The sequence below is a fragment of the Penicillium verrucosum genome, assembly GCF_028828655.1.
Source record: "Penicillium verrucosum strain IBT 35672 chromosome Unknown utg000003l_segment0_segment0, whole genome shotgun sequence".
NCBI lineage: Eukaryota > Fungi > Ascomycota > Eurotiomycetes > Eurotiales > Aspergillaceae > Penicillium > Penicillium verrucosum.
This window is the reverse complement of record NW_026643212.1, coordinates 991,733-1,015,342: the sequence shown is the minus strand read 5'-3', so window position 1 is coordinate 1,015,342 and position 23,610 is coordinate 991,733. Positions and strand designations below refer to the sequence as shown.

Genomic DNA, 23,610 nt, shown 5'->3' with positions numbered 1-23,610 from the left:
CGGCACGGAAAACCATCGCACCTTGGGCTTAGGTTCTTGGTTAGAAAATTGACACGGTCATATTCAGTTTACTGGACTTACTAGACGGTCCTTTACAGAGCATGAGTGGCCGAAGCCCAGATCAGTATATGTTTTTACCTGGGTATATATAACCAATTCCATTCATGATAGGTGCTCGATTACCTACGCGCTCGCTTAGAGCGCGAGTGCCGCCAGCGGCAAGCGGGGATACCAAGGAGTTCCTACACAATGGATAGCCACTCCTTCCATTCTGATAACGAAGTAAGGCCTCGGATAAACCGACGGGCGAAAGAAGGCGGACACAGCGTCTGGCACACGCTGCAAGTCTCAGATTCATGTGGCAGGCCCCAGTCCACTGGCACACTGTTGCCAAAGTGTCGGAAAAAGTCACAGTATGAACGCGGCCTCAACAAATGCGTGCTCCAGAACAAGCTGAGGGGATCCATGATATCTGTTTCGGGAGCAGAACGCCGTGACGACCCCTTGCTTTGCTCTCGCAGAAAGTTAGTGTATAGGCTCTCGATCTGCGATGACAGTAAATCAAAGTCGAGACAATCCGCACTCTGCAGTGTTGATGCTGACTTTGACACTCTCATTACAGCTGTATGCAGATCACAGGAAGAGTTTCCAACATATTGATAGTGCTCGAAGACATTATGAAGCAGGGGTAGAGATTGACTCCCAACTGCCTCGGTGCTGGCCTGGATTATTTGGGTTATATTTGGGAATAGATTAGTTGGGCGTGTTTCCTCTAGTAACAGGTCCACTAGAGGCTGTTTTAGAAACCTGTCTGTCGTTTCATTGGGAGCCAAACCGTCGTCGACACTCCAGCAGGTCCCGGGCAACGGGATGTTTGTCTCCAGGAGTAGATGTAAATCCCGGCGGAGCTTCTGAACGAGAAGGGTGTCTTTTCGTAGGATAAACTTGCACCATTGGCAGACTTGTAAGAACCCATCATCTGCTAGTCCTTTGCCGCGCCGCGTCGTCCACGGCACAGCAGTCTGTTTCTGACACCGGAAGCATTCGATAGGAATTTTTTCAGGGTCATTGACATTGTCCCATGCCAGCTTTGTCATATTTTCGAACTGCAGCCGGCAGGACTCGGGACACGAATATTTAAAGTTATCCGGGTCTATATATTGTGAGGCCAGCTGAAGGGGAAATTCTCCGTTCCATAGTGCCATCTTTTGATGACGAAAACAATCCTCCCCGAAGGCTTTGGTATGTAGTGCCAGTGCATGGAGGACCATCAAAACATCTGTCCTATCCGAGTTAGTCGGGGAGTTTGGACCCGCGTCAAGAATATATACCTAATGGAGGCATCTGATCCCCTGTCCATGTCCATCCGCCATGCGGCCCGTACCACTTTTCTAATAACTGATTCGAACCGGGCCCTGGAGTGCCAGTCACTGATAAACGAGTCCACCAAACAGAAAATCGATGGATAGCCCGCGAGACATAGATTGACCACCGACTTTCCTCCGCCGCGGACTGCCGAGCTATCGGGTCTAGTTCGTTTTTGATTTTATGGACATACTCGGTCTTGAACAGGCCTTTTGTCTTCAAGACCGTCTGCTTCAAGTTCAAGAAACATCGGAGCAGCTGTATATGTTGCTGGCACTCCTGCGCAGGCACGATTGGTGCCACCTTCTGCAGTAATGGCGTGGTCTCGGTGAATGTCTTGGTCCCCGGTTTCTCGCGGTCAAGCATGATGCTGCTGCTGTTTGTGGTCGCGAGACAGAAGAACAAGGTCTGAAGGTGTCGATAAGTTCTCAGACAAGGTTGCAAATATCGGTGTTTCGTTTCCCCGTGGGACTCTAGCCTGGTGTTTATTAGCCTATCACAGTCTACGTGCGTGATTTTTGGTTGGTGGAAGCCATAGGATATGACGACACCTGTCCCTTTGCTTTTCAACTCCTGCATGTCCCAAGTCCTCTTGGTCTGCATTCGAACGGGATTGTGAGAAGGCCTCATTGCCCAATCCTGCGGCCCACGTTCGCTGATCGTCGCTATCGAGGTTCACTCCACATTGACATCATATTTTAACCAATAGCAACAGAGTACAGAACTAACCGAGACACATTCTTCGCCCCCATTAAGCACTATGGAATGCCTCGCGCCGATCGGTTGTGCCGGATAAGGGAGTTCCGATGCTTGACCATATTGTGATATCGATATTGTGCATCCCTATCTTTTATACCGAACGTCTTAGGCTGTGATATTAATTCATATGCTATTAGAGATATTGCTATATTCAACACGGCTCGGAAAATGACACATAGCAAGCCCGTGTGAAGGATAATATATGGCGGCTGGTGCAATGTCCATCATTTCAGTACAGATGTATAAGAAATATGCACACACACTCGCGGCCCCATAAATATCGTTCAGCCTGTTTACTATGCATCCACAGTCTGCGCTAGCAAGTCAGCTCTTCTCATGTGTTCAGCCTTGGAGTTAGTGATCCTCACTATTTTTTTCAGCCCTGCAGATCCCAACACTCAGATCATTATCTGTATGGCCATGTTTTATATGAAAGGTTACATGACAAGGATCATAACAGGCTTGCAGTCAACGCTTATATGGGGCCAGAATCAGATCAACACGGATCAGACAGCCTTGGTGCTTGTGATATCGCCGCGTATATCGGGGTCCTCCTCCCCCCACGCCCACCTTTCATCCACGGAAGTTGGAGAACTCCATGTCGCATCGTCATGGTATACCGGGCCATTATTGGCCTCTGAGCACTCCACGGGGACTTTACCTTCTAGACCCGATGGTTTACTGTGACAACGAACCGGCTGCGCCCCACGATCGTTGCATCAGGCTGCAGGCGATATGGGACTATCTCAGATGGGTCGATTGAAGATTGCGAAATTGCGCCAGCAAGGATTAAATCCTGTTTTCCATCTGAGAATGCAATTATGGAAGACTGCTCTGGGGCAATCAGAGTCGCAGTCCAATCCAGTCTCGTGGCATAAATTTGACATCCCCCTGTGCGAAAGAAAAAACAAAAAAAAATAATCACAGCTGTGTCTCTTGTGAATCGCAACTTCAACCACGCCTGCCAGAATGGTCCAATTCAGTCTTTACGGAAAGCCTCTCTTCCCTGTTCTTGTCCTTGCTCTTTCAACCTGTGCCGCGGCCGTTGTTGATAAGTGGACCCCAGAAGGCTTCAACTGGAGTGCCCTAGACACCGGCACACGGGAAAGCTGGAAGGGTCTCTATCTGAACCATAACAACACTGAGGCACACGTTCGCGAGCTAACGGCGATCACCGACGTCGACGTGAGAACAACGGAGGATGGTGTTACTCTGTTGGTGGCCCCTTGGGCGATCGGTCTGGCATGGCATGCCTTCAACCTCGTTCTCACTGGCGCCGGCCTGGCAAGCACGATCAAGACATGCGCGCAAAACGAAGGCCAGGCTGACAACATATTCTTCTGCGTCACCGGTCTGGTCAGCACCATCATCGGCGTGGGGGGTGAAGTGTCTGCCGCGAAGAAATTCGCCGAGTCCAAGGGATACCTGGGCGTTGCTGCGAACGCCTGGATGCAGTCGGGCTTCGAACGGATTGACCTGACCGAATTCGCGCGGGACCTGGACAGTCTGCCCGCCACACATATGACTTCGCAAAAGGCCCATAACCACTTCGTCCACAATGCGTTGCGCAGCCTGTCAACGGATGAAGTTGATTTTGTCGGGTACGCGCCTGATTCTCACAAGCTAGCCCGGCGTGACTCCAGCGTTCATCCCTATGCGCCGATGTTCCGCTTCAACCACCACAAGTATGGTCCCATGGAGCTCACCTCGCGAGACATGGGGCAGACGGGGGTGCACTTTACCATTTCGTACGCGGGCCACCCTACCCACCACGCGACCCATGCGAAGCGCGAGGAGTTTTACAAACATGAGCGGCTCGACGAACACCTGATGGAGGGGCGGTTTGACACGAGCGCCTCGCTCGCCGATTCTGGTGACATTTCCTTCGATGGGGCCGAGGCTTTTGGTCAGATCGAGAAGCAGGTCGAGTGTTTTGCAGGAACAGAGTGGAATGAGGGTAACGTGCTTTCCGTCCAGATGTTTGATAACGCCAACCATGCTACGTTCGGGTATGCTTCGATTGGTATTTTCCCAGACAACAGTGTCGACTCGGGACTTCAGGACTTTGAGCCCCAAGGAATGCCGTTGACTGGTGGGCAGGATTGTTAAGTTGGGTGAGTTGAAAGTATCAGCTCACTTAATCTGGGAGTACAACAGTAGCAGTTGTAGTAGCGTGATGCGGACTTCTTGGGCCTCTTAACAGCCTATGTTTAAACTGCGGCATATCCGCGGATATCAGATAGCAAATAGTATCCATATTGTATCCATGCGGATAGCAGATACCTGAGCCGCTATCTTTGTCCACATCAAAATCCATGCGGATATAATATGGATAACCTGTTTTTATCGGCACTAGCATAATTCTCGCTAGATTAACCCAATCTAGCCTAACACATGATGCATAATATGCTGATTGGGATCAGCAATATAGTTACGCTTGTTCTGGTCATGACCGGCTTGCCAGCACTACATGGCAGCTTTGCATGATACTATTATCTGAGCATGTATAAAATATATGTTAGTACCAGAGCTCGCTATGTAAAACTTGCTGTTGAGTTTCAGTGTCCGTGTGTGTTCGAAGTGGGAAGAATCTATGAATTAGGTTCGCCTGACGAGTATGACAAACCTGCAACAATACCCCCCGGCCCAAACCCAAGGCACAGTATAATTGTAATGACAATGGAGGTCATCCACCAAGCGGTGATGATTGCGAGATTCGCGATGCCATATGGCTCGGCGGCAAATGATTGGCTAAAGGTTACCCCTTCTACTCGGTCGCATCCACTAACTTACAAGATCGGGTTTACTCCAAGGTGGGGAAGGAATAAAGCAGCTGACCAATCAGAACTGACTAACGAGGATCCTCTGATATTAGGTTGGCGGGGCGCTTCGCTGTAGTCTGAGCATGCTGAGGTTACTGTATGCCAGCTCCAGGATTAGGGGACGTGAATGCATCCTGGATAGCCTGGGCTAAGCGTCCGTGGGTTAATGGCCTGAAAATATTCGTAAAGTATTCACTAGCTTCGGTGGGTCGCTCGTTGGCGTCTCGGTTGATCGTCAGCGTTTCGCCGAGGCAAAAGGCGCAAAACAAAGGTACAATTCACAGGATGCCACAGTTTTTCGTACAACGTGGATCCCCCACAATATACATGGTCTCCCGAACTCCTACGTCCTAGGATGTGCCACGGTTTTTGCAGCAGCGAAAATACCCACGATTTAGATGATCCCCCGAAGTCCTGTTTCCTGAGATAAGCCACGGTCCTCGGACTCAGCTGAGATCCTATACATGAAGTATACTACTGGACCCACATGGTGTATATGGGTTCCCCTGAACGCGAGGAAGCTACCTTTCTTTTGGCTTCCTCGCGCTACGTCTTGTATCTAGAGTCGAATACAGCTTCTTTAATATTGATCATTCATTGGAAAGACAGCTCATCATCAACAGATACGCGAGACCCTCACAGATCCCTCGATGAAGATGGTCCCTTGAACTCCTGTTTCTTAGGAAGTGCCACGGTTCTCGTATGAGCTGTCGTCCGAATACCTCCTCAGTGAGGAAGACGGCCTTGTTTAGCCAATTACGTCGAGCCATCACCCTCCATCATCCATTGCCCACCCGGACTCGCTGGTCTGTCCTGACTTGCTGGGGAGACCGAGCCACTCCAAAGTGGAGAAAGGAGTAACATCGAACCAATCATATCAGAGGGTAATCGAATTGATAGAAGCCGGTCATGATCGTCCCAAATCGATATTCCATGGCGAACTCGTCAAGCTCTGTTTGCTCTTCAGATACATCACTGTACTAGACAACTCAGTCGAGATTACATGAAGGACAAGAGAATTTTGGATCCAGGTTCTCCGGCCTATCCCGATATCTCGGGACTTGACGGAGTAGCCTGAGGTAAAATAATTTCTCAGAGACCCTGGGCATACGAGGGTATAACGGATATGCACGGGCCTACGCTTGAAAATATTTATAGCCAACCCCTTGAGAGTCATACCATCCACCAATTTCGAGCAATTTACCTACAAACGAACATTCAACACTCACAGTTCCACCACCTGCTTTCTTTTTGCTAACGTCGAGCGTAGCCTGAATTACCAAAATGTTTTTTTTTTGTTGTTTTCGCCATTTGACACAGTGTTGCAATTAAGCATTTCGTGCATTGAGTAATTCGGGCAATGAGTAATTCGGGCAATGAGTAATTCAGGCATTGAGTAATTCAGGCATTGAGTGTTTATTCAGGCATTGAGTAATTCGTGCATTGAATAACTTCCAAACAAAACCAGGCATAGCAAAGCAGAAGGTGGAACTCACTCTAGGATGGATCGTAAGAGTGAAAAATCCTTTGCGTGGTCTCTTCAATAACATAGCAGCATCATACTCTTGGGACAAAGGAGACCCCTCCCAGGAGCGAAAAGGCATGGTGTCAGGGATATACATGAAGCATACACGGTAAGTGGAGGACACGGACCCACATAGCTTATCTGGGTTCCCCTGAACGCGAGGAAGCCAACTCTCTTTTGCTTCCTCGCGCTACGTCTTGTATCTAGAGTCGACTATAGCTTTCTTAATATTGATTATTCATCTGGAAGACACGCTCCTCATCAACAGATACGTGAGACCCTCACACTGAGTAAACTTACTCCGATGATTCCTTGGATAACTTGGCGAGTGAGTGGGACAGGACCACACAAGACCCAGTCAAGAGAGTCGCGTTTGAAAGAAGGTGCATTGAAGATGAGCTCACCGATCAGAAACGAGTAATAAGAAAATCCTAGCAGTAGGAGCCACTGTCGCTTCTGGGACTGTGTTCCTAGGAAGTTGAATGGAGAACCTAATATCAGGTCTGCTTTTCGTTTCAACCTTTCCGGTCGTTACTATGGTAAGTCGTCACAGTCCCAAAGAAATCTATCTTAAACCTTACGAGTGGTAGAACCGAACAAGTACTATCATGTGTCATGCATGGAGCAAATATTTCCCGACCTGAGGTCCTTGGTAGAGCAGGAGGTTTTGCAAATGGAAGGAGGGGTCACCCAGCTGACCTCAGCCTGCTGGCAGATATCACAGTTTCACAATGCCATTGAAGATTGGTTCCGCTTTAAGGGCCGTACCTTCGAAATGAACATATACGATCGGTTCCGAAGAGCACATGCCAAGTGGGAGCAGAAAGACAGCACAGTGGAAATCAACCATCAACTCGGGAATCATGAGGGTAGTCGTCAGGATTGTGAGAAGTGTGAAGTGCCGGATGAACCGCTGAGAAAAGATTACTTTCCTGAAGAGCCTCGCAGTAGCCTATTGAGTGAAGTTCCGGCCTCCGTGGTTGGCGTGGGACACTTGGATGGATTAGATATTCGATATCTCGGCTACAAGTGGTCATTGTGGTCATTTCTCAAAATCAATGATTGAACGATCAGATATTCATGTTGTACAGGCGAGGTCAACCAGCTTGATCTCGCTTTGTAAGACAGTTAAATAGAGAAACAAAAAAAGACATCTAATATTTATGGGAGGGGTAGGCCAAGAACTGGTAAAGGTAAGCGGGAGACAGTTCCATGCACACTTTCCGCATGGTTCAGTAGGCCCGATTTTGACATCAGCTTTTCCCCGCAAATGTTGCACTCACAGTGCATGTCATTTGGGAACGGCTTGATATGTATGTCAACGAAGTGTCGGCTGAGAGACCCAGGGTTCTTGTACATTCTCAGGCGTTCGCTTTCTGGCAGTCCAGCGTTACCAAGACAAATAAAGCATATCGTTGGTCTTTCTTCTCGATATTTGACGCAAACAGAGGCGATGGCCTGAGAAAACCTATCGTCACCGTTCTCATCTGAAGGGGTAGACTTTTGTCTCTTAGGCAGAGAAGAAGCAGGCAGTGTATCAATAGCATCGACAGAGCGTTTTCGCGGCGCGCCAGGGCGCGAGGGAGCACCCTCTTCCGCATCACAGACTGCAATCACTGCATTGATTGTGGCAATTCGGCGTTCGTATTCTTTCTCGATTGTCGTACCCGGCATAGTCAGGATACTGTCGATAAGCGTCATATGTTGCAGAGTCATATAACCAGTACGCTGCAACGCACCCATAACGTCTTCGTCAACAACCTTCCCGGAAAGTTGACGCTCGCTGTCGATCACTGGCTGCTCATTTTTGTACCGCTCCAAATTTTCACGGATTAAGCGGTGCTTTTGCCGCCTCTTCTCATTTCTTAACAGCTTCACTGCGTGATTGTACAAATCTTCCGCGCGCTGGTATTTCTTGCGTAACTTCTCCACACCTTTTGAACCCTTCTTTGGTGGGTGATCGCCGAAATCCCGTTGCAATGCGCCCTGAGCATTTTCGTAGGTGCGCTTCTTCGCATCTCGAGTCTGCATTCGCATCTGCTTCCTCTCTTCCAAAGTGCGCACACGGGGAATACCATTAATACAGCTCGTATCCTCTAGCCGGTAGGGTCTCCGAGGATCAATGGACCGACTCATCGAACAGGCAAATCGCATAAGCTGCTTCTCAGCGGGAAGGCCTCGTACGATTGCCTGGGCGTCCACGTGAATACCCACACTGTAGTGCCGAACAAAAGTATCAATGCTTGCGTGCTGCAGCATGACGTTCTGCAGTTCATTCGATACATCCGCTGATTGAGAGGGTTACGTTAGCCCAAATCCTCTTAATGCATAAAGTGTCACTCACGACTATCGTTAAACGCTTTTGCAGCGCCGTATCGGAGGCCGTATGGCTTCGTCACATCCGCAAAGCCAGTAATCTCACCACCTCTTTTCATTCTATAGCCCAGCCATCCCCGGGTAAGTGGAATTTCTGGTGCGAATCGGATCCCATCCGCTTCCCGCAAAGCCTGGCAAAACACATGCTGATCCATGATTTCGTCTTTCAGTTTTAATTCCTGTTCACCGAGACCATGTAGGACCCGAAGACGGTACAATTTCTCCGGGCAGTCCAGCACAGGGCTATCGTTGGACAGACTTTTGAATGCGCCAATTCTAAACAGAATGCCCAGCAGAAAGACATGAGGACTAAGGACCAACGTAGGATCAAAGATAATTTCCGGAATTGGAAACGCCTCTCTGGTTGAAAAATGATAAGCAAAAGGAAGCAGAGACGTATGTAACTGAACGGGATAAGGCAAGCGCAAGGAATGGTTGAGCGAGTAGATGTTACTTACGATTCTTTCGCACCAAGAAATGATTTTGTGAATTCCGGTCTCAGGTAGATAAACAGTCGAGGACGTCCTCCGCTAGGATCCCGAATCAATGTCAATTTGAGATCCTGGAAGCGGAGTTTCAGTAGCGCCCCCGGACGGTTGCCGGTGATAGCGGCCAGCTGGCAGAAAAGGAGGAGTTGTATTCGATACCAGCCACAAGGAAAAGTCATCTCTGTCGTGGACAAGATCACTCGGGCAAACTCAGCTACATCCTCCACAAACATAGTTGCTTTCGGGCGTTTTTTGAGGGAAAGTTTCTTATCAGTCGCAACTATCGCGAGCACCTATGGAACGTCAGTCGCGTACAATGCATGCCGTTATCGATACTCAATCGGGATCTCACATCATGGATCTTAACTTGAATATCTTTGCCGAGGCCATGTCCAACCTCGGCCTTGTAGATCAGATGCCACCACTTCCAGAATGCGTTGAGTGAGCTTTTGGTTTTCAGTCCCGGGGTGCGACGTCCGTCCTTTCCTCTTCGTTGGTCACATCGCCAGGAAAAGAGAGCCTTGAGAAAGCGGACCGTCTCCTCGGTATCGGAGATCCAGGACAGGCATTTCACTGGATCGCGCTTTGCGCCTTTACAGAACCTAGAACAATCAGCCACCCAATTCCTGTACGCGGGGATGCCGCAATGACGTCTCATCCAACCTCTCCTGAGTTTTCGGGCTATAGCGTTTCTGTCGGAGCTGGGAGACATCAAGAGCCTCGGCCTCCTGGAGGTAGTATTCTGGTGAAAGCTGCTCCTCTTCATCTTCCAGTGCCACTTCATCGTCAGACTCGTCATCAGATTCATCGTCAGACTCGGACTCAGATTCGCTGCTATCGTCGAAGACGCTAGGTGCGGTGGAGGAATCAGAGTCGGACGCGTTGTCCGAGAAGGTCTCGGGCAGGCCTGAGCTAGTATCGCTCTCAGCATCGGACGGAACAGGAGGCAGAGAAGCAGGCATGGCAGCGGAATACGGTGTGCGATCGGAGGGACGAAGACGAGTCGAAGCACGAGGGAACGGTCGAGGCCAATATTATATCACCGGGAGCAAGTCACCCGTTGGAAACCCAAGCTTGGGGCCGGAGGAGTTGCTGGAGAGTGAGCGAGGACAGTCGGTCGGGGGTCATGGTGGTCGATATTTATGGGAAACCCGGGGAAGCAGAACGGTCAACAGAGGAGCCAAAAATGGCTCCCCTCCGCCAAGAGGGTGACTGAGGAAGACCGCGGAGGGACGCTGCGATGGCTGCGGCACGAATGGACATCGGTCGATCAATGGGTCCAGGCACCAGGCACGACTAGCACGAAACACGGGTGGCAGTAAACGGGGCCGGCCGTGTGCTTAGTAGCACGTGATGCCAAGACCGCCCACGGTGAGCGAGACGCTTAAAACGGCGTCAAAAGCAGCCGTTTCTGGCCTCCCATTCACCGTGTCATGCTTATTTGTAGTAGAGATCATATACCTCGACGACTTATCGGCTGAAGACGATCTGATTGTCGCTCAAGCACCAAAACCCCAGTGGGGCCAACCGGTTACCGGATCAGAGGTGTTTCTGGGATCACTTGATCCGTGCCTAGGACCGCGTCTAGCGTTCCTAGGCTGTGGTTGGCTCGGGGGAACTCGATCAGCGTTCCCGGGAGCCCCACATCTTTTGTTCTATGGGCCCGAGCTAAAGTCTACACCAGGTCGATGATTGGCTTCCAAGGAGATGACTAAACTTGCTGTTCTCAATTGCAACAACGAAACCAAAATGAATACTATGTGTATCAACGAGGGCTAGGAATGGTAAACCCTTGAGTAAATTTCAAATCATCCGGCGCAGCAACCGGTCCTCTTCTTGGACATTTCTTGCGACCATGATAATCGTGCGGTTAGTCTAAGACCAACAGGGAAACGTGGTACTTCCCGAGATTTAAAACTTCCAGGCCATCACAATTGCATAGAAGGCTTAGGAGTAGAACCTGTAGATTGTCTACGATCCCGCAGGAGGTGGCGAGTAGGGACGCACTGGATAGTAGGGACACACTGGAGAAAGGACACACTGGAGAGTATGGACACACTGGAGAGTAGGGACGCACTAGAGAGCAGGGACGCACTAGAGAGCAGGGACGCACTATAGAGTAGAGGGAAACTGGAGACGACAGTTTGTGTCGGGACATACTGGAGGGCGCGAAACAAAAGGGTTTGTAATAGTACTGTAATTTCCTATGGAAGTGCATAGAATCGACTAGTAGTTCAGCCCCCAATGAGTAAATGTAAAGTACCCGATGAGTTGGGCCGTGATCTGCCTTATCCGCCCCGGTCTGCCTTCCTATTTCCACTCCCACTAACCTAGTGGCTAAGGTTGTGCAACTACAACATCTCAGTCCATGTTTCGTTCACCCATCTCAAGTGAATACAACTTTGAGCGAATCTGCGAATCAGTATGAACTCGCCGACTCATACTATAGATCCAGACGGCGAAGTGATCATAATATTGCGCAATGCGAACAGTCCGTTTGCACAACTGGCTGGAAATCTATTTACTAGTAGGGACTCTGACATCCTTCCGTGGTTCTTTGGTAATACCAAAAGTTCTCATGAGGTGACCGAAGTTTCGAAATTCCGTTTCGAACCGTTAGAGCTGAGTCTCAAGGAACAGAGCAGGAAAAAGAAGAAGAAGGGAAAGAAAAGAAAGTCCGGCACGACTATGACCGCTTTTGAGTTCACTTCGACAAATGAAGAGCCCGCTGCTGAAGAAGCTGCTGCCGAAGAACACCCTGCCGAAGAGCCCGTTGCCGAAGAGCCCGCTGCTGAAGAGCCCGCTGCCGAAGAACACCCTGCCGAAGAGCCCGTTGCCGAAGAGCCCGCTGCTGAAGAGCCCGTTGCTGAAGAGCCCGCTGCCGAAGAACACCCTGCCGAAGAACACCCTGCCGAAGAACACCCTGCCGAAGAACACCCTGCCGAAGAGCCCGTTGCCGAAGAGGCTGCTGTCGAAGGAGATTTCGCTGAATTGCCGGTTCACAATTGCTTACGTATTCAGGTGTCTGCGAAGCATTTGATGTTTGCCTCCCCGGTTTTCAAAAAGATACTGACTGGTGGCTGGAAAGAAAGCATTACTTACTTTAAAAAAGGCTCAGTTGAGGTCACTGCAGAAAGCTGGGATATTGAAGCACTCATGATACTACTTCGGGCTATTCATGGTCAATACTATCGTATACCCCGGAAGCTGACCCTGGAGATGCTCGCCAAAATTGCTGTCATAGCAGATTACTATGAATGCAGGGAGGCTTTGTATTTTCTGACGGATATGTGGATCAAGAATGTGGAGGAGAAGATTCCTACGGCAGTTTCTCGGGATTTAGTTTTATGGCTATGGATTGCCTGGTTTTTTCGACTCCCTTCTCAATTCAAATTATCGACTTCCATTGCCATGTCACAGAGCGACGGCAGGATTGGTAATTTGGGACTTCCGATCCCAGACAATGTCATAGGTAAGGATAGACGGATTCTTCCAAGTTCTTTGAAAACTCATGGTAATACAGGATCAATGAACGAAAGTAGAGAGAAGGCTATCAACAACTTGATTGTTCTTCTTCATGAAACACGCAATGCCTTTTTACACGGCACTCGTGGCTGTGGTTTTGAATGTCGCTCAATCATGTATGGGGCTCTTACTATGGAGATGCAGTCAAGCAACCTGCTTGTACCGAAGCCTGAGAATCCTTCTCCGAATTTGGATTACAATTCTCTTATGCAGAGGGTAATGGCATTCAGATCGCCAGGATGGTATGTTTCATCCTCAATTTATTCGGGCTATTCCAGCTATGGATCCAGCTCTATGCACCGCTGCTCTGATTCCTCCTTCGCATCTGTATTCGACAAGCTGGAGGATTCTCTTGAGGGGCTGGAACTGAATCGGTTCACAAGTTCACAATTTGGGATCTCTGTGTTGCCGTCTAAATGACGATTTTACTTTGGTTGAAAAATGCGTTCATGGTGCGATGTCAAGTATAGGCCAGCCTGCTTGATTAATCCTGCTATCTCGCATACACTCGTTGACCTGGACTATTTGTATGTAAGATCATGGAGCACACACAGTAGTCCTCATTATGCCATACTTTTGCTTCTTGCGCCTACGACGGGTTTTTCATACCGTGCTACTCCGGCTCTTTCCACATTTTAATACGTCATAGAGTACGCAATCATCTTAATCCTCGAAGTTCCACCTTCGACCGTCTATTGAAGTGATTGGTATATTAACTCGAGCTGACATGTATAGGAACCAGATAATTGGGGCCTTGATTCCATAAGGTAGCACGTAAGATGTCACATGGCTTCAAATTGTCCCCAGAAGAGCGTCTACTGTTAAAAAAGGGAAGGGTATATGAAACAGCAAATCTCCAAAAGATTCTCGGCCCAACTCCGAATCCCTTGATCAAGTGGACAATCTCTAAGCTAAAGTTTGTATGATCCTCTCTGTCAATATTGCAACTAGGAATAATCATAATTTTAGGCAATGACAACCTTTACGTGTGCAGAACATGGTAACGATTTCAGAGACCGGCGTGCTGTGATTGAGCACATCCGAGGTTCCCATGTTAGCTTCATCAGGAGGCCTGGCCGCCCAGGAGAGTCTGACACCCATGGGCATATGTGGTATTGCTTTGATTGTGAATCTCGGAACTTCAGCGATCACCGTAGTTACGATTCCGACAACGCAATGTGGGGACACCTTGCACAGGCACACAATTATGTTTTTGATAGCATCATGTGGTGAAATATCTCAGCCCACTATTTACCAGCGTGAGGCACGATCTTACCACGATACTTTGGGGGTATAGAAATATCAAGGGTATTCGGTCTATCGACTGGCATTTTTGTTTGAGCATCTGCATTATAATTACAAATCTGCTCCCAGTCTAGTAGATAGTGGTTTAACATCACCCTCTCCACCTAGACGTAGGGTCCGTGCATTTTCCTAATACTCTCGCACCCCCAAGGTCTCGGCCCGAAATTAGTTCAGCCTCGTTGCAAAGACACCTCCGCTCCATTCCGAGCCCTCGGGCGAGACCGGAGAAGTTGAACTTACTATCCTCGTTCTCTCCTGTGGTTCACTGGTAGACGTGGGGGTAGCGGGGTATTAGAGAATGCACGAAGTGGAGATAAATAAGCCAATAACGTCAAATAAACACCATCCTTCCTTTTCTGCTAAGTGGTATTTAATTTAATTAATTAATTAAACAATATGATGTCCTCGAACAAGTAAAACACTCACCCAGTAACTTTATTCACGTTTGACATGTGTATAAAGGGCAAGGACCGTGAGAACTAACACTGCCGTCAAGAACTGTTAACTTCCTATTTACTCAACGTTTATCGGGTTCGTCGTGTGCAATGGTCAACACACGTCTAGGATCAACCAATCCACCCGATTTCCACAATAACATTTCTTAAAGGGCATCCGTTTCCTCACTCTACTATGACGAGAGCTCAAACACGTTGAATTGGCCCCTAACGCCATCGAAAATGAGCGGCTTCTCAATTCTTCAACGCCGCCGCACTTAAATGCGTTTGCCTGTCTCGTTCTGATCTAAACCCAGCTAGCTGTTTTTTGATTAATCTACGATATGCTGAGTTAGCGAGCTATATTTAATCACCGCTCCTAGGATCATGCTTACGGCCTCTGGGAGCTTAATGTTCTCTAGGAACTATACCTGTCACTCCTGAGAGCGAGACAGACCGTTCCTGGGCTCTCTATCTTGGATCCTGGAGCACACCCGTCCGTCCACAGGGCCCTATAGTTCTCTGGGAACTGTGGTTACGCTTCCGAATGCACATGGGTCGTGCGGGGAACTCTACAGGGGCAAGATGATCCAGGAACCATTACAGGATGACTTCCGTAGATTACTGAAAAGTGGGCAGGGCTAAAGCAGAGCGACTTCCTCTAGCCTCGTTATATGGAAGGTTACTCGGACTACAGCTTTGGGGCGCATCTGATAATATTGGCCATGGGCTATTCGGAAATTAGTTTAACCGAGAGCTGGCGTGACTCTGAAAAGCATTCAGAGTGCCACTAGTCCAAATCAGGCTGCTTGGGCAAGATGATGTTATTCAGGATAATAATGTAAAGGACAATTTGTCAAGCTTTAGGCAACCCAGTAACTAGCGGCCAGGTTTGAAATACTGGTTTCTTTATACTAACTCAAGAATGTTTCTATACTTACCCAATTCTAAAAATAAAACAAGTAAGAGGTCTTAAAACCTATCAGGAGGTCTTAAGGTCTAGTTTCGTTTCTTTTCCATTATTTCTTTCACAACAATACAGTAGCTTTTGATCCAAATGATATCTTTTATCTTTTACATAGATCAGCTTATCGGGAGAGCAGAAATCTGAGGCATTTACGCAGGGCCATTGAAAATGAGGCGTACAGTGCGGCTGCTTTAACCTGAGGGGTGTTCCAACAAGTTTCGATTGATGGTGAAAAAAAGCCATTTTTGGTCTGAAGAATCATTCTTACTTTTCTTTTTCTGCTGGGAAGCTTGACGATCACGCAAGCCCTTGCCTATAAATACCTCAACCCGATGTCGGGTCTTCTGGCAATGCCTAAACAAATTACCATTGCCGTTCCTATCAATGAAGGCAGTTTTTGTATCGCCCACAGAGCCTATTATTGGTCAAGGATTCAACTTTAAGCACTGATCCCAGACCACTTTAGCCTCTAGGAATAAGAACATAATTCCACACACGTAACACATAAATCAGCACTTCGAGAATAGTGGCAGGGATTCCGCGGCGTTACTATATAGAAACGGACTCGGAAAGGCTCTGATTAGAGTAAAGCTTTGGGCTAGTATGTATACCTGAATGTGACCTAAGTCATTTTTCGGAAGAAAGTATTTTCCGAATCCCGGGATCTGCTAGCAGAACGCTGATCGCACTAGATCGTCAGCCGGGCTCTGACGCATTTGCGTTAAGGTATGACTTACCCTTTACAACAAATCGATGGCCGACCACAGCTCTCCAAATTACAAAGATCTTTACCTTAGGTCGGAAGAAGGACGGAAGCAGGAAGCAGAAGGGAGACGGCAGGAAGCAGAAGGGAGACGGCAGGAAGCAGAAGGGAGACGGCAGGAAGCAGAAAGGAGGCGATAAGCAGAAGAACGCAACCAACAGACCTCTTTCACAGAGCTCTTACAGAACTGCCATGACCTTCTCTCCCGCCATTTGCAAGTCGAGACACCATCTCGCTCAACTACTAGAAAAATACCCCTTCCCACTAGAAAATACTGCCCAACTCGATTGGAACATTAGGCCGACTGCCCAGAGCAGCTACTAAAGGTCTATAGGTCTATCTACCAATATCTACAGTCGGAGCTAGGGTAGGCGCCACGCTTATTCTCGTCTCTACCGGAGCTAGAAGGACTTAGCCGTCGATTTGCCCGCAAGCCCCTCAGTAGTAAGCAAGATCTCGAAGCCTATAAGCGATTTAGGGTAGAAGAACACGTCTATAATATAATAGCCGAGTTATACAAATTTCCAGCGGTATATAACGAGTTCGGCCTCGGTAATAGAATCTAGTTTAACAATCACGCAAATTCTTTAAGCAGGAACGAAACGTTTAAAGCGGATACAAACTAGCTATCAAGCACACAACACCTACGACCAGACTAGTTCTATATTCATCGTATCGACGGCAACACGACCACCGTACTAACGACCGTCGAGTATAAGCCGCCTTATAAGCTGCCTATCGTAACTCTTCGAATAGGACTACAACTAATAGATCTATAGAAAAAAATGGTCAGATCAAATAAGATACCCATCGAATAGGATACGAAGGTAAGGTACAATACAGAGCGGCTTATATACTCTACTATCGTCTAAGAATACCACGTAATAATCCAAGAAGGACTCGAATATTCCTACCTAACAAATAGAATTATTCGTATACTACTTCGTATTCTATAAGACGAACCCACCACGCTATATTACTTTTTTTATAATCCCTACAACGAAGTAGACCTAATATACGATATAACTCATCAGCTATCGAAGACCTCTATTATAAGGGTATTATACCTTTATTTAATAGCCTTCCGTTCACCCATACGTAGGCAAGAGTAGAGAAATCGCTTATATCCCGATCTTTATACGTAAGAAACAAGCTTTAAACATACTCGTTCGCAGATCCCGAGAAATAAATTACAGTAGATTCCTCACTCCGATAGCACTAACCCTAAGTTCCCGAGCCTAGGGTCTAGTTCATCCTATAAATTACCGTCATTATCTCCGCTACCGTCTCCTTCAGAGGGCCGTCGAGTACCTATACGCTCTTAAACAAGCTATATACCTTCGGAGATCCGACCGCGCTCGCAGTCACCTAACTCATCCGGGTCCGATACAAATCAAATATCTAGCTATAAGCGGAGGATCAGTTAAGTCACGCCTTTACCGTCCGCTCGACGATCAGATCGCTAGTAAGAGTTAGTATATAGTCACGAAGATCATTCCCGACGCTACGCTATACAATTTTACATATAGCAATATTTACTCAGCCTATAGACTAGGAAATCCCTAGATAAGCTATATCTAAACATAGACTATTACCGCCGGGGCTAAGACGACCCGACTTAGCATCCTATCTCGGCTAAAGATTTGATACTTTCACTTAAGGGCCAATTAGACGAAAATATCGATCGTTATATACCTCTTAGCGGTTATAGCTCCTATAGAGCCCTATTCAAATTAACTTACACGAAATATAATTACATAGTTATCGGTAAAGGCACCACTTCGGGGTTATAGAAAGAAGTTTCACGCGAAGCGTAGGTATATCAGATCCTATATAAAGCTTAAGGATCTACTATTCCTATCTTTTTAGGAACGATTAACTTAGCAAAAATCTACTTTTTACATAGTGCTGGATAGATCCGCCATATACTCGTAATAGGCTAGGGCGGTAAGTGCACGGCTACGATAGAGCTAACGCAACGGCTTCGCCGCGAGATTCACAAATCGAATAAGGAAATAAAAGCTCTCGGGATACTACATAAAGACCTCAGGCGAGATAACGTCCTTTAGAGTGAAGAGCTCGGGCGTGCTTTAATCATCGACTTCCACCGTTCTACCCCGAGATACCGACCGGCTAAGCAGCGACCGAGGGCCGCAAAACGACAACTATGTCGAGTGGAGGCAGGAGATGCAAAACGTCTTCGAGTTTCGTGATAAGGAAATCTATTTTCTACCTGTTAAATTAGCGATTTTATGACTCAAATTCCCATGGTCACCTATATTCCAAGGCGAAGTGCGCTCCTTATTCATGTGCATCAACACCACCCAACTTATTATGTGAGCCGGACCCTCGAACTTGAGGCTTTTTCCGATGATAACACCATTATGAAAGCCATCGCAAATTCCCAGAGCTCGTAAGTCATAGTGAATAACCGGTGATAAGGGCCTCGCCGAGTGCCAGCTGAAGATCGCTTATTAAGCGGTCCTGAATCAGGACGTATTAGGTAAGCATCAATGGACAACGAAAAAGTGCAGTAACGCACTGATCAACACACGTGACGAAATTGGGAAATGAAATGACGTGATAAGACCCGTCAAGTCTGCCAGACAGCATTGTGTGACTCATACCAGGCCCAACAACCATGTCCCAGGGTGTGAGGAATAATCCCTGCCTTGCTCCCTGAGTGCTCTGAGCACCCCGCAATTATGTTGTAACTTAACGTTCATCATTGGTCCACAACACCAGTCACATGATAACTGCTTTGGCTGACAATGACTAATCCCGTGTGATTAACTCGCAAGATCTTTTTTCCTTTCCATAACAACTCACAACGAGACGAAAGAATATGGTCATTCACTTCAACTATGGAGGTTGAATTCGTCAAACTGTTGTGAAGTTCCTTTCATGCCCTCAGCCACTTGCAAAATGTTGTGTAAATCCTTCTATCCCGTGTGTTTCGACTTTACGAACACAATGAATCCCACGATCAGAGGAGGTGAGCAGAGTGTGAGCAGAGGGTGAGCAGAGGGTGAGCAGAGGGTGAGCAGAGGGTGAGCGGAAGGTGAGCCGAGAAAGAGTGGCACCCACTTTGTCCTCGTAGTTGGCGTTGCTCCCCTTCCCCCAAAGTGCACCAGCGATTTCTAAGTGCTCTCGATATCCCGTTTATCACTTGCCATCGAATTCCTTAGGCCTCTTTAGAAGCTTTTACCCTTAAAATACTTCAGATCAAGTTTTCTCTCAATGTGAGCTAGCCACCGAATCGGAACTCGCACCATCTGACTCTTCTAGGCCAATTACTACGGAGAACAAGGGAGCTTCGACTTCTTACCTAGAGAAAATTCAGAGAAAGAGGTAGGCTTGACTCTACTTAGGACCTAACGCTTATTAACACTATCATAGATTCTAGACGTAGTCCGCATCTCTTGTAAACTTCAATCGATATTACCTATAGAAACGGTCATAAGCCTTTACGAGTAGGTTCGAGCTGATACAGACTGTTTAATCGATTATAAGGTAAAGCATAATAGGTCTAGGCAATTTTTCTCATCGGCCATCGATAGTAGCCCAAATCAAGGCCGTCTTAGAGTATCGTTAGACTCGGTGGTTCTACCGAGCGACTAAAACTCGTCCGGTAAAGAAGCCTAGAAAAATAACGTCTTAGAAGATTTGACCTAATTTACCTTTGTTTTTTAGATATATCCGTCGACACCTATAATCAATCTTTCCCTAACGATTTTGACAAGTACCTCCCGGACGGCGTAAATATAAACTTACTAAGCAACTCGGATATAACTTCTCACGACTCCGCCATCGATTTAAACGATACCTACTAATATACTTCGACTCGGCCTAGATCTTCAAAAACCTTAGGTACCTAATATACGAAGAACGAGACGTATATTCATTCGATCAGCCTAGCGAGTCTAACGATCGGGCTACTAGAGAGGTTAATACTAGTAATACTAGAGGAAATTAAATCGAGACGTATAACACCCGAACGCCCCCGATAATCCTTATCGAGAGTATAGCCGACAGTTAAAGATGCTCCCGATAAGGACGAAATTGCTACTGTCAATCCAACTAGCTCTAACGACATTAATTCGAGTGGACGATACTCATTAGAACCATAGCAACGAGCTGACTATACTCCTAGCAATACAAGGGATAGTGACCCTAATAATTGTTTAATTTCAAATGAAAGCTTTAGGGAATCGGATATTGACTTGGCTATTAGTGATTCTATAAGGTTTTTAAGTGAAGACGAGAATCCGGTCGACTTCACCTCGAACCCCTAAGGTGGCATTTCCACATCTATTTCTCCTTAGCTTAATAATAATAGCCTATCTACGCTGCCTAAGAAGTTTTCAGATGCGTCTCACTTGCCCTTGCCAGTTAGGGGTTTGCAGACAAACTCTAAGCGGAAGCTTTCCCTTACTATTAAATCTCAATCTGACCAATCCTTTAGGAACCTCAGGCCCCGCCTTACCCCTAAGTAATCAGAGGAGCCTAAGCAACGAGAGGAGCCTCTACAACCAGAGGAACCCGAGCAACCAAAGGAACCCGAGTAACTAAAGGAACCCGAGCAACCAGAGGAGCCCGAGCAACCAGAGGAGCCTAAGCAACCAAGTATAGTAGTTAAAGATTATAAACCGAATAAAACTAATATTCTAGAATCGGTTTATTCCCGACTGACTTCGTAGCAGCTAACGGAAGTCTAGCGCACTAGCGAACGCCTTCATTCACAACCTCGCTACCTTTTAGAAAAGTACTCCTATACCTAGAAGGTCTCTGGTTTCTAGAGCGGCCCTTCCTAGAATAACTCGAGCTCCTCAAATACCGCTTAAAAGCCTAATCGTACCAGTCTTATAACCTATTTAATACACCTATACGATAAGAACGATATATATAATATAAAGCTACGTATTACTCGATATTCTCTGTTTCTATTTTTTATTAGAGAAATTGAGTGTAAACGTCAACGGGGCATAGTAGAGACTACTCTAAAAAGAAATATCGTTAGTACGCTTTACAATTCGAGAGGCCTAATACCGGTCGAGAAAAGAAAACTCTACAAATCTTTCTATAATAAAAAGAAAATCGGTAAGTATTAGTAGTGGTATATATACTACTTCGGCCCTAGCTTTCTTATCCGGTACAGTAAAGAAGTAGGCAAAAAAATATAAGAATTCTTTTAGGACAGTACCATTCCCCCTCAACTAACAGATATATAGAAACAATTCCCGTTTCCCGCTAGATACTATAATTATATACGCCCTATATAAGAACCCCCCCCCGCCGTAAAGCCCTATCCCGCCCTTAATAAGGCCGTGGTCTATTTACTAATCATAGGCAAGTTTTCCGGAAATTTCTCACTATAAGACGTCCAAAAGTAGGGGGAATCCCCCGCTATAGAATCTATTACGCTTAAGATATAGCGACCTTTTAGTACTAAGGCGGTCACTAAAAAGGCTCTCGCGAGCCTAAACGAATAGAAGGCCAATCCTATAAATCGCATACTAACTTTCTAACCTATTCGCGAACTCTATAGTTCCCTCTTCTACTAAGCTATTTTAGCGTAGCGTTACCTCCGTAAATACTTAAGGGCTCAGGTACTTTATTAGTCAATAATAGGTTATTAGCCGCTAAAGTATATATCTTAATATAATACCCTACTAGGGCGCCGATCTTAACTACTCGTATATAGCCACGCCGAAGGTTAACACTTAGGCATCTTATATATAATTCAAATACATAGCCGTTACCTTATAATTTTAACAGCTATATTATCCATATTATCCCCTACGTAGTTTAACTCTAGTTATAGACCAGAAGAAGAAGACTTATTAAAATTACTTCCCTAGGTATATCTTACCAAGACTAGCTTACGTACTAAGGGACCTATAATCTCATTTCGGTATCCTAGGATACCGAAATATATATACTTACCCCTTTTTTATATTTATTAATAGTGCCTAGTTCGGATATAGCCGTCTACAAAATACGGATTTCCATAAGTATAGGGCTTCCTTATCAATACGTATATCACTCCCGGGGTTAGATAAAGAGATATCGTAGATCTACTAGTATACTTCAATCTATAAAGCAGCGCTTTAGACGTTATATAGTCACCCGCCAATAGAGCTCAAAAAGATATACCTTTACTATTTAAATTAACGTCCGACGTAATATTTATATTTATCTATAAAAGCACGCCTCTATATTAGGATTATAAAACTAGCTAGCAATAAAGGCCTATCCTTCTAAATTACTTCTTCCTACTTAATTACTTCTTCTACCTACTTAGCTACTTCTTTAGAATCTTTAATTTAGTATATTCTCTTATAACGAAGTATTAATAAGTATTCGATATAGCGAAAAACCTTAATACGTGCCCTAATAGTACCTACCGCCTTATAAGACTATATAATAGCCTTATTAAGGTCATCTATCGTATTTATTTTTTCGTATAGAAGTCCGAGCTTAGTTCCGAGCTTATAGAAGCAATCCCTAAGTAAGTAATAGTTAGGGCTAATAGCCTCTATTATACTAATTGCAATATAAGCTAGGGCGATCGCTCTATAGAGGTCAGAGGGATCTCCGATATATCTATATCGTACTTCTAGATCGCTTCCGAGGTTACGTAGGCAATCTAACCGTAATTTATCTTAATAATCGGTAGCTTAAAGAGCCCGTTAATATAGCGAAATCGCCGTTTCGAGATCTTCTATCTTTACTAATATCTCGTATCGAAGATTGAAATTAAAAGCGAGCTCGACTAAGAGATCGACGAAAAAAGCAGAATCTTCAGTAGTCTCTTTAACCGCTAGGGAAAGGTACTAAATAGTATCGTTAATATCGACGATAGTTCCTCTAAAGCCAAACCGTCTTCTAAGCCTTTCCCTAAGTTCGAACTAGTACTATACCAAATCGTTTTAATTTGTCCTACTAATTTATATAGTACGAGTAAGTTAAATCGCTCGATTAAGGTTAGGCAAAAATCCTATAGATTAGAATTAAGTATCGAGTAGTCCCGCTAGAAGATCTAGGCACATTTTATAGTTAAGATAGCCGTAAGTAATTATCTTAATCGTAAGCTAAGAATAGTCGATCGCTAAGTTAAGATTAACAATATCTTCTATTAGATAATATCGTATATATAGTTATATCCTAAGGTTCTCGAGGAGCGCGGGGTCAATAGCGGCCCGAAGAACTAGAAAGCTAAGCCGAAATACTTTATCAACATTACCTATCGGGTTTATAGGCTAATTCTAAGTATAAGAA

General features: G+C 46.2%; 5 protein-coding genes across 5 annotated transcripts; 3 read left to right on the top strand and 2 right to left on the bottom strand.

Moving 5' to 3' along the window:
- Positions 1-242: 242 nt before the first annotated feature.
- N7516_008146 (uncharacterized protein) lies at positions 243-1,731 on the bottom strand (the record flags this gene model as incomplete). Its single annotated transcript, XM_057220866.1, has 2 exons — positions 243-1,279; positions 1,332-1,731. The coding sequence occupies 2 exons, from the start codon at positions 1,729-1,731 to the stop codon at positions 243-245; spliced, it is 1,437 nt and encodes a 478-aa protein (XP_057071138.1).
- A 1,362-nt stretch (positions 1,732-3,093) lies between these two features.
- Positions 3,094-4,233, top strand: N7516_008145 (uncharacterized protein; the record flags this gene model as incomplete). The annotated part of the gene is made up of 1 exon (XM_057220865.1): positions 3,094-4,233. One exon carries the CDS (start codon positions 3,094-3,096, stop codon positions 4,231-4,233), a length of 1,140 nt encoding a protein of 379 aa, XP_057071137.1.
- A 2,632-nt stretch (positions 4,234-6,865) lies between these two features.
- Positions 6,866-7,537, top strand: N7516_008144 (uncharacterized protein; the record flags this gene model as incomplete). The annotated part of the gene is made up of 3 exons (XM_057220864.1): positions 6,866-6,888; positions 6,910-7,010; positions 7,062-7,537. 3 exons carry the CDS (start codon positions 6,866-6,868, stop codon positions 7,535-7,537), a joined length of 600 nt encoding a protein of 199 aa, XP_057071136.1.
- A 95-nt stretch (positions 7,538-7,632) lies between these two features.
- N7516_008143 (DUF3435 domain-containing protein) lies at positions 7,633-10,297 on the bottom strand (the record flags this gene model as incomplete). Its single annotated transcript, XM_057220863.1, has 5 exons — positions 7,633-8,759; positions 8,816-9,207; positions 9,306-9,628; positions 9,688-9,926; positions 9,955-10,297. The coding sequence occupies 5 exons, from the start codon at positions 10,295-10,297 to the stop codon at positions 7,633-7,635; spliced, it is 2,424 nt and encodes an 807-aa protein (XP_057071135.1).
- A 1,462-nt stretch (positions 10,298-11,759) lies between these two features.
- N7516_008142 (BTB/POZ domain-containing protein) lies at positions 11,760-13,280 on the top strand (the record flags this gene model as incomplete). The annotated part of the gene is made up of 2 exons (XM_057220862.1): positions 11,760-12,807; positions 12,859-13,280. 2 exons carry the CDS (start codon positions 11,760-11,762, stop codon positions 13,278-13,280), a joined length of 1,470 nt encoding a protein of 489 aa, XP_057071134.1.
- Between the last annotated feature and the right edge of the window lie 10,330 nt (positions 13,281-23,610).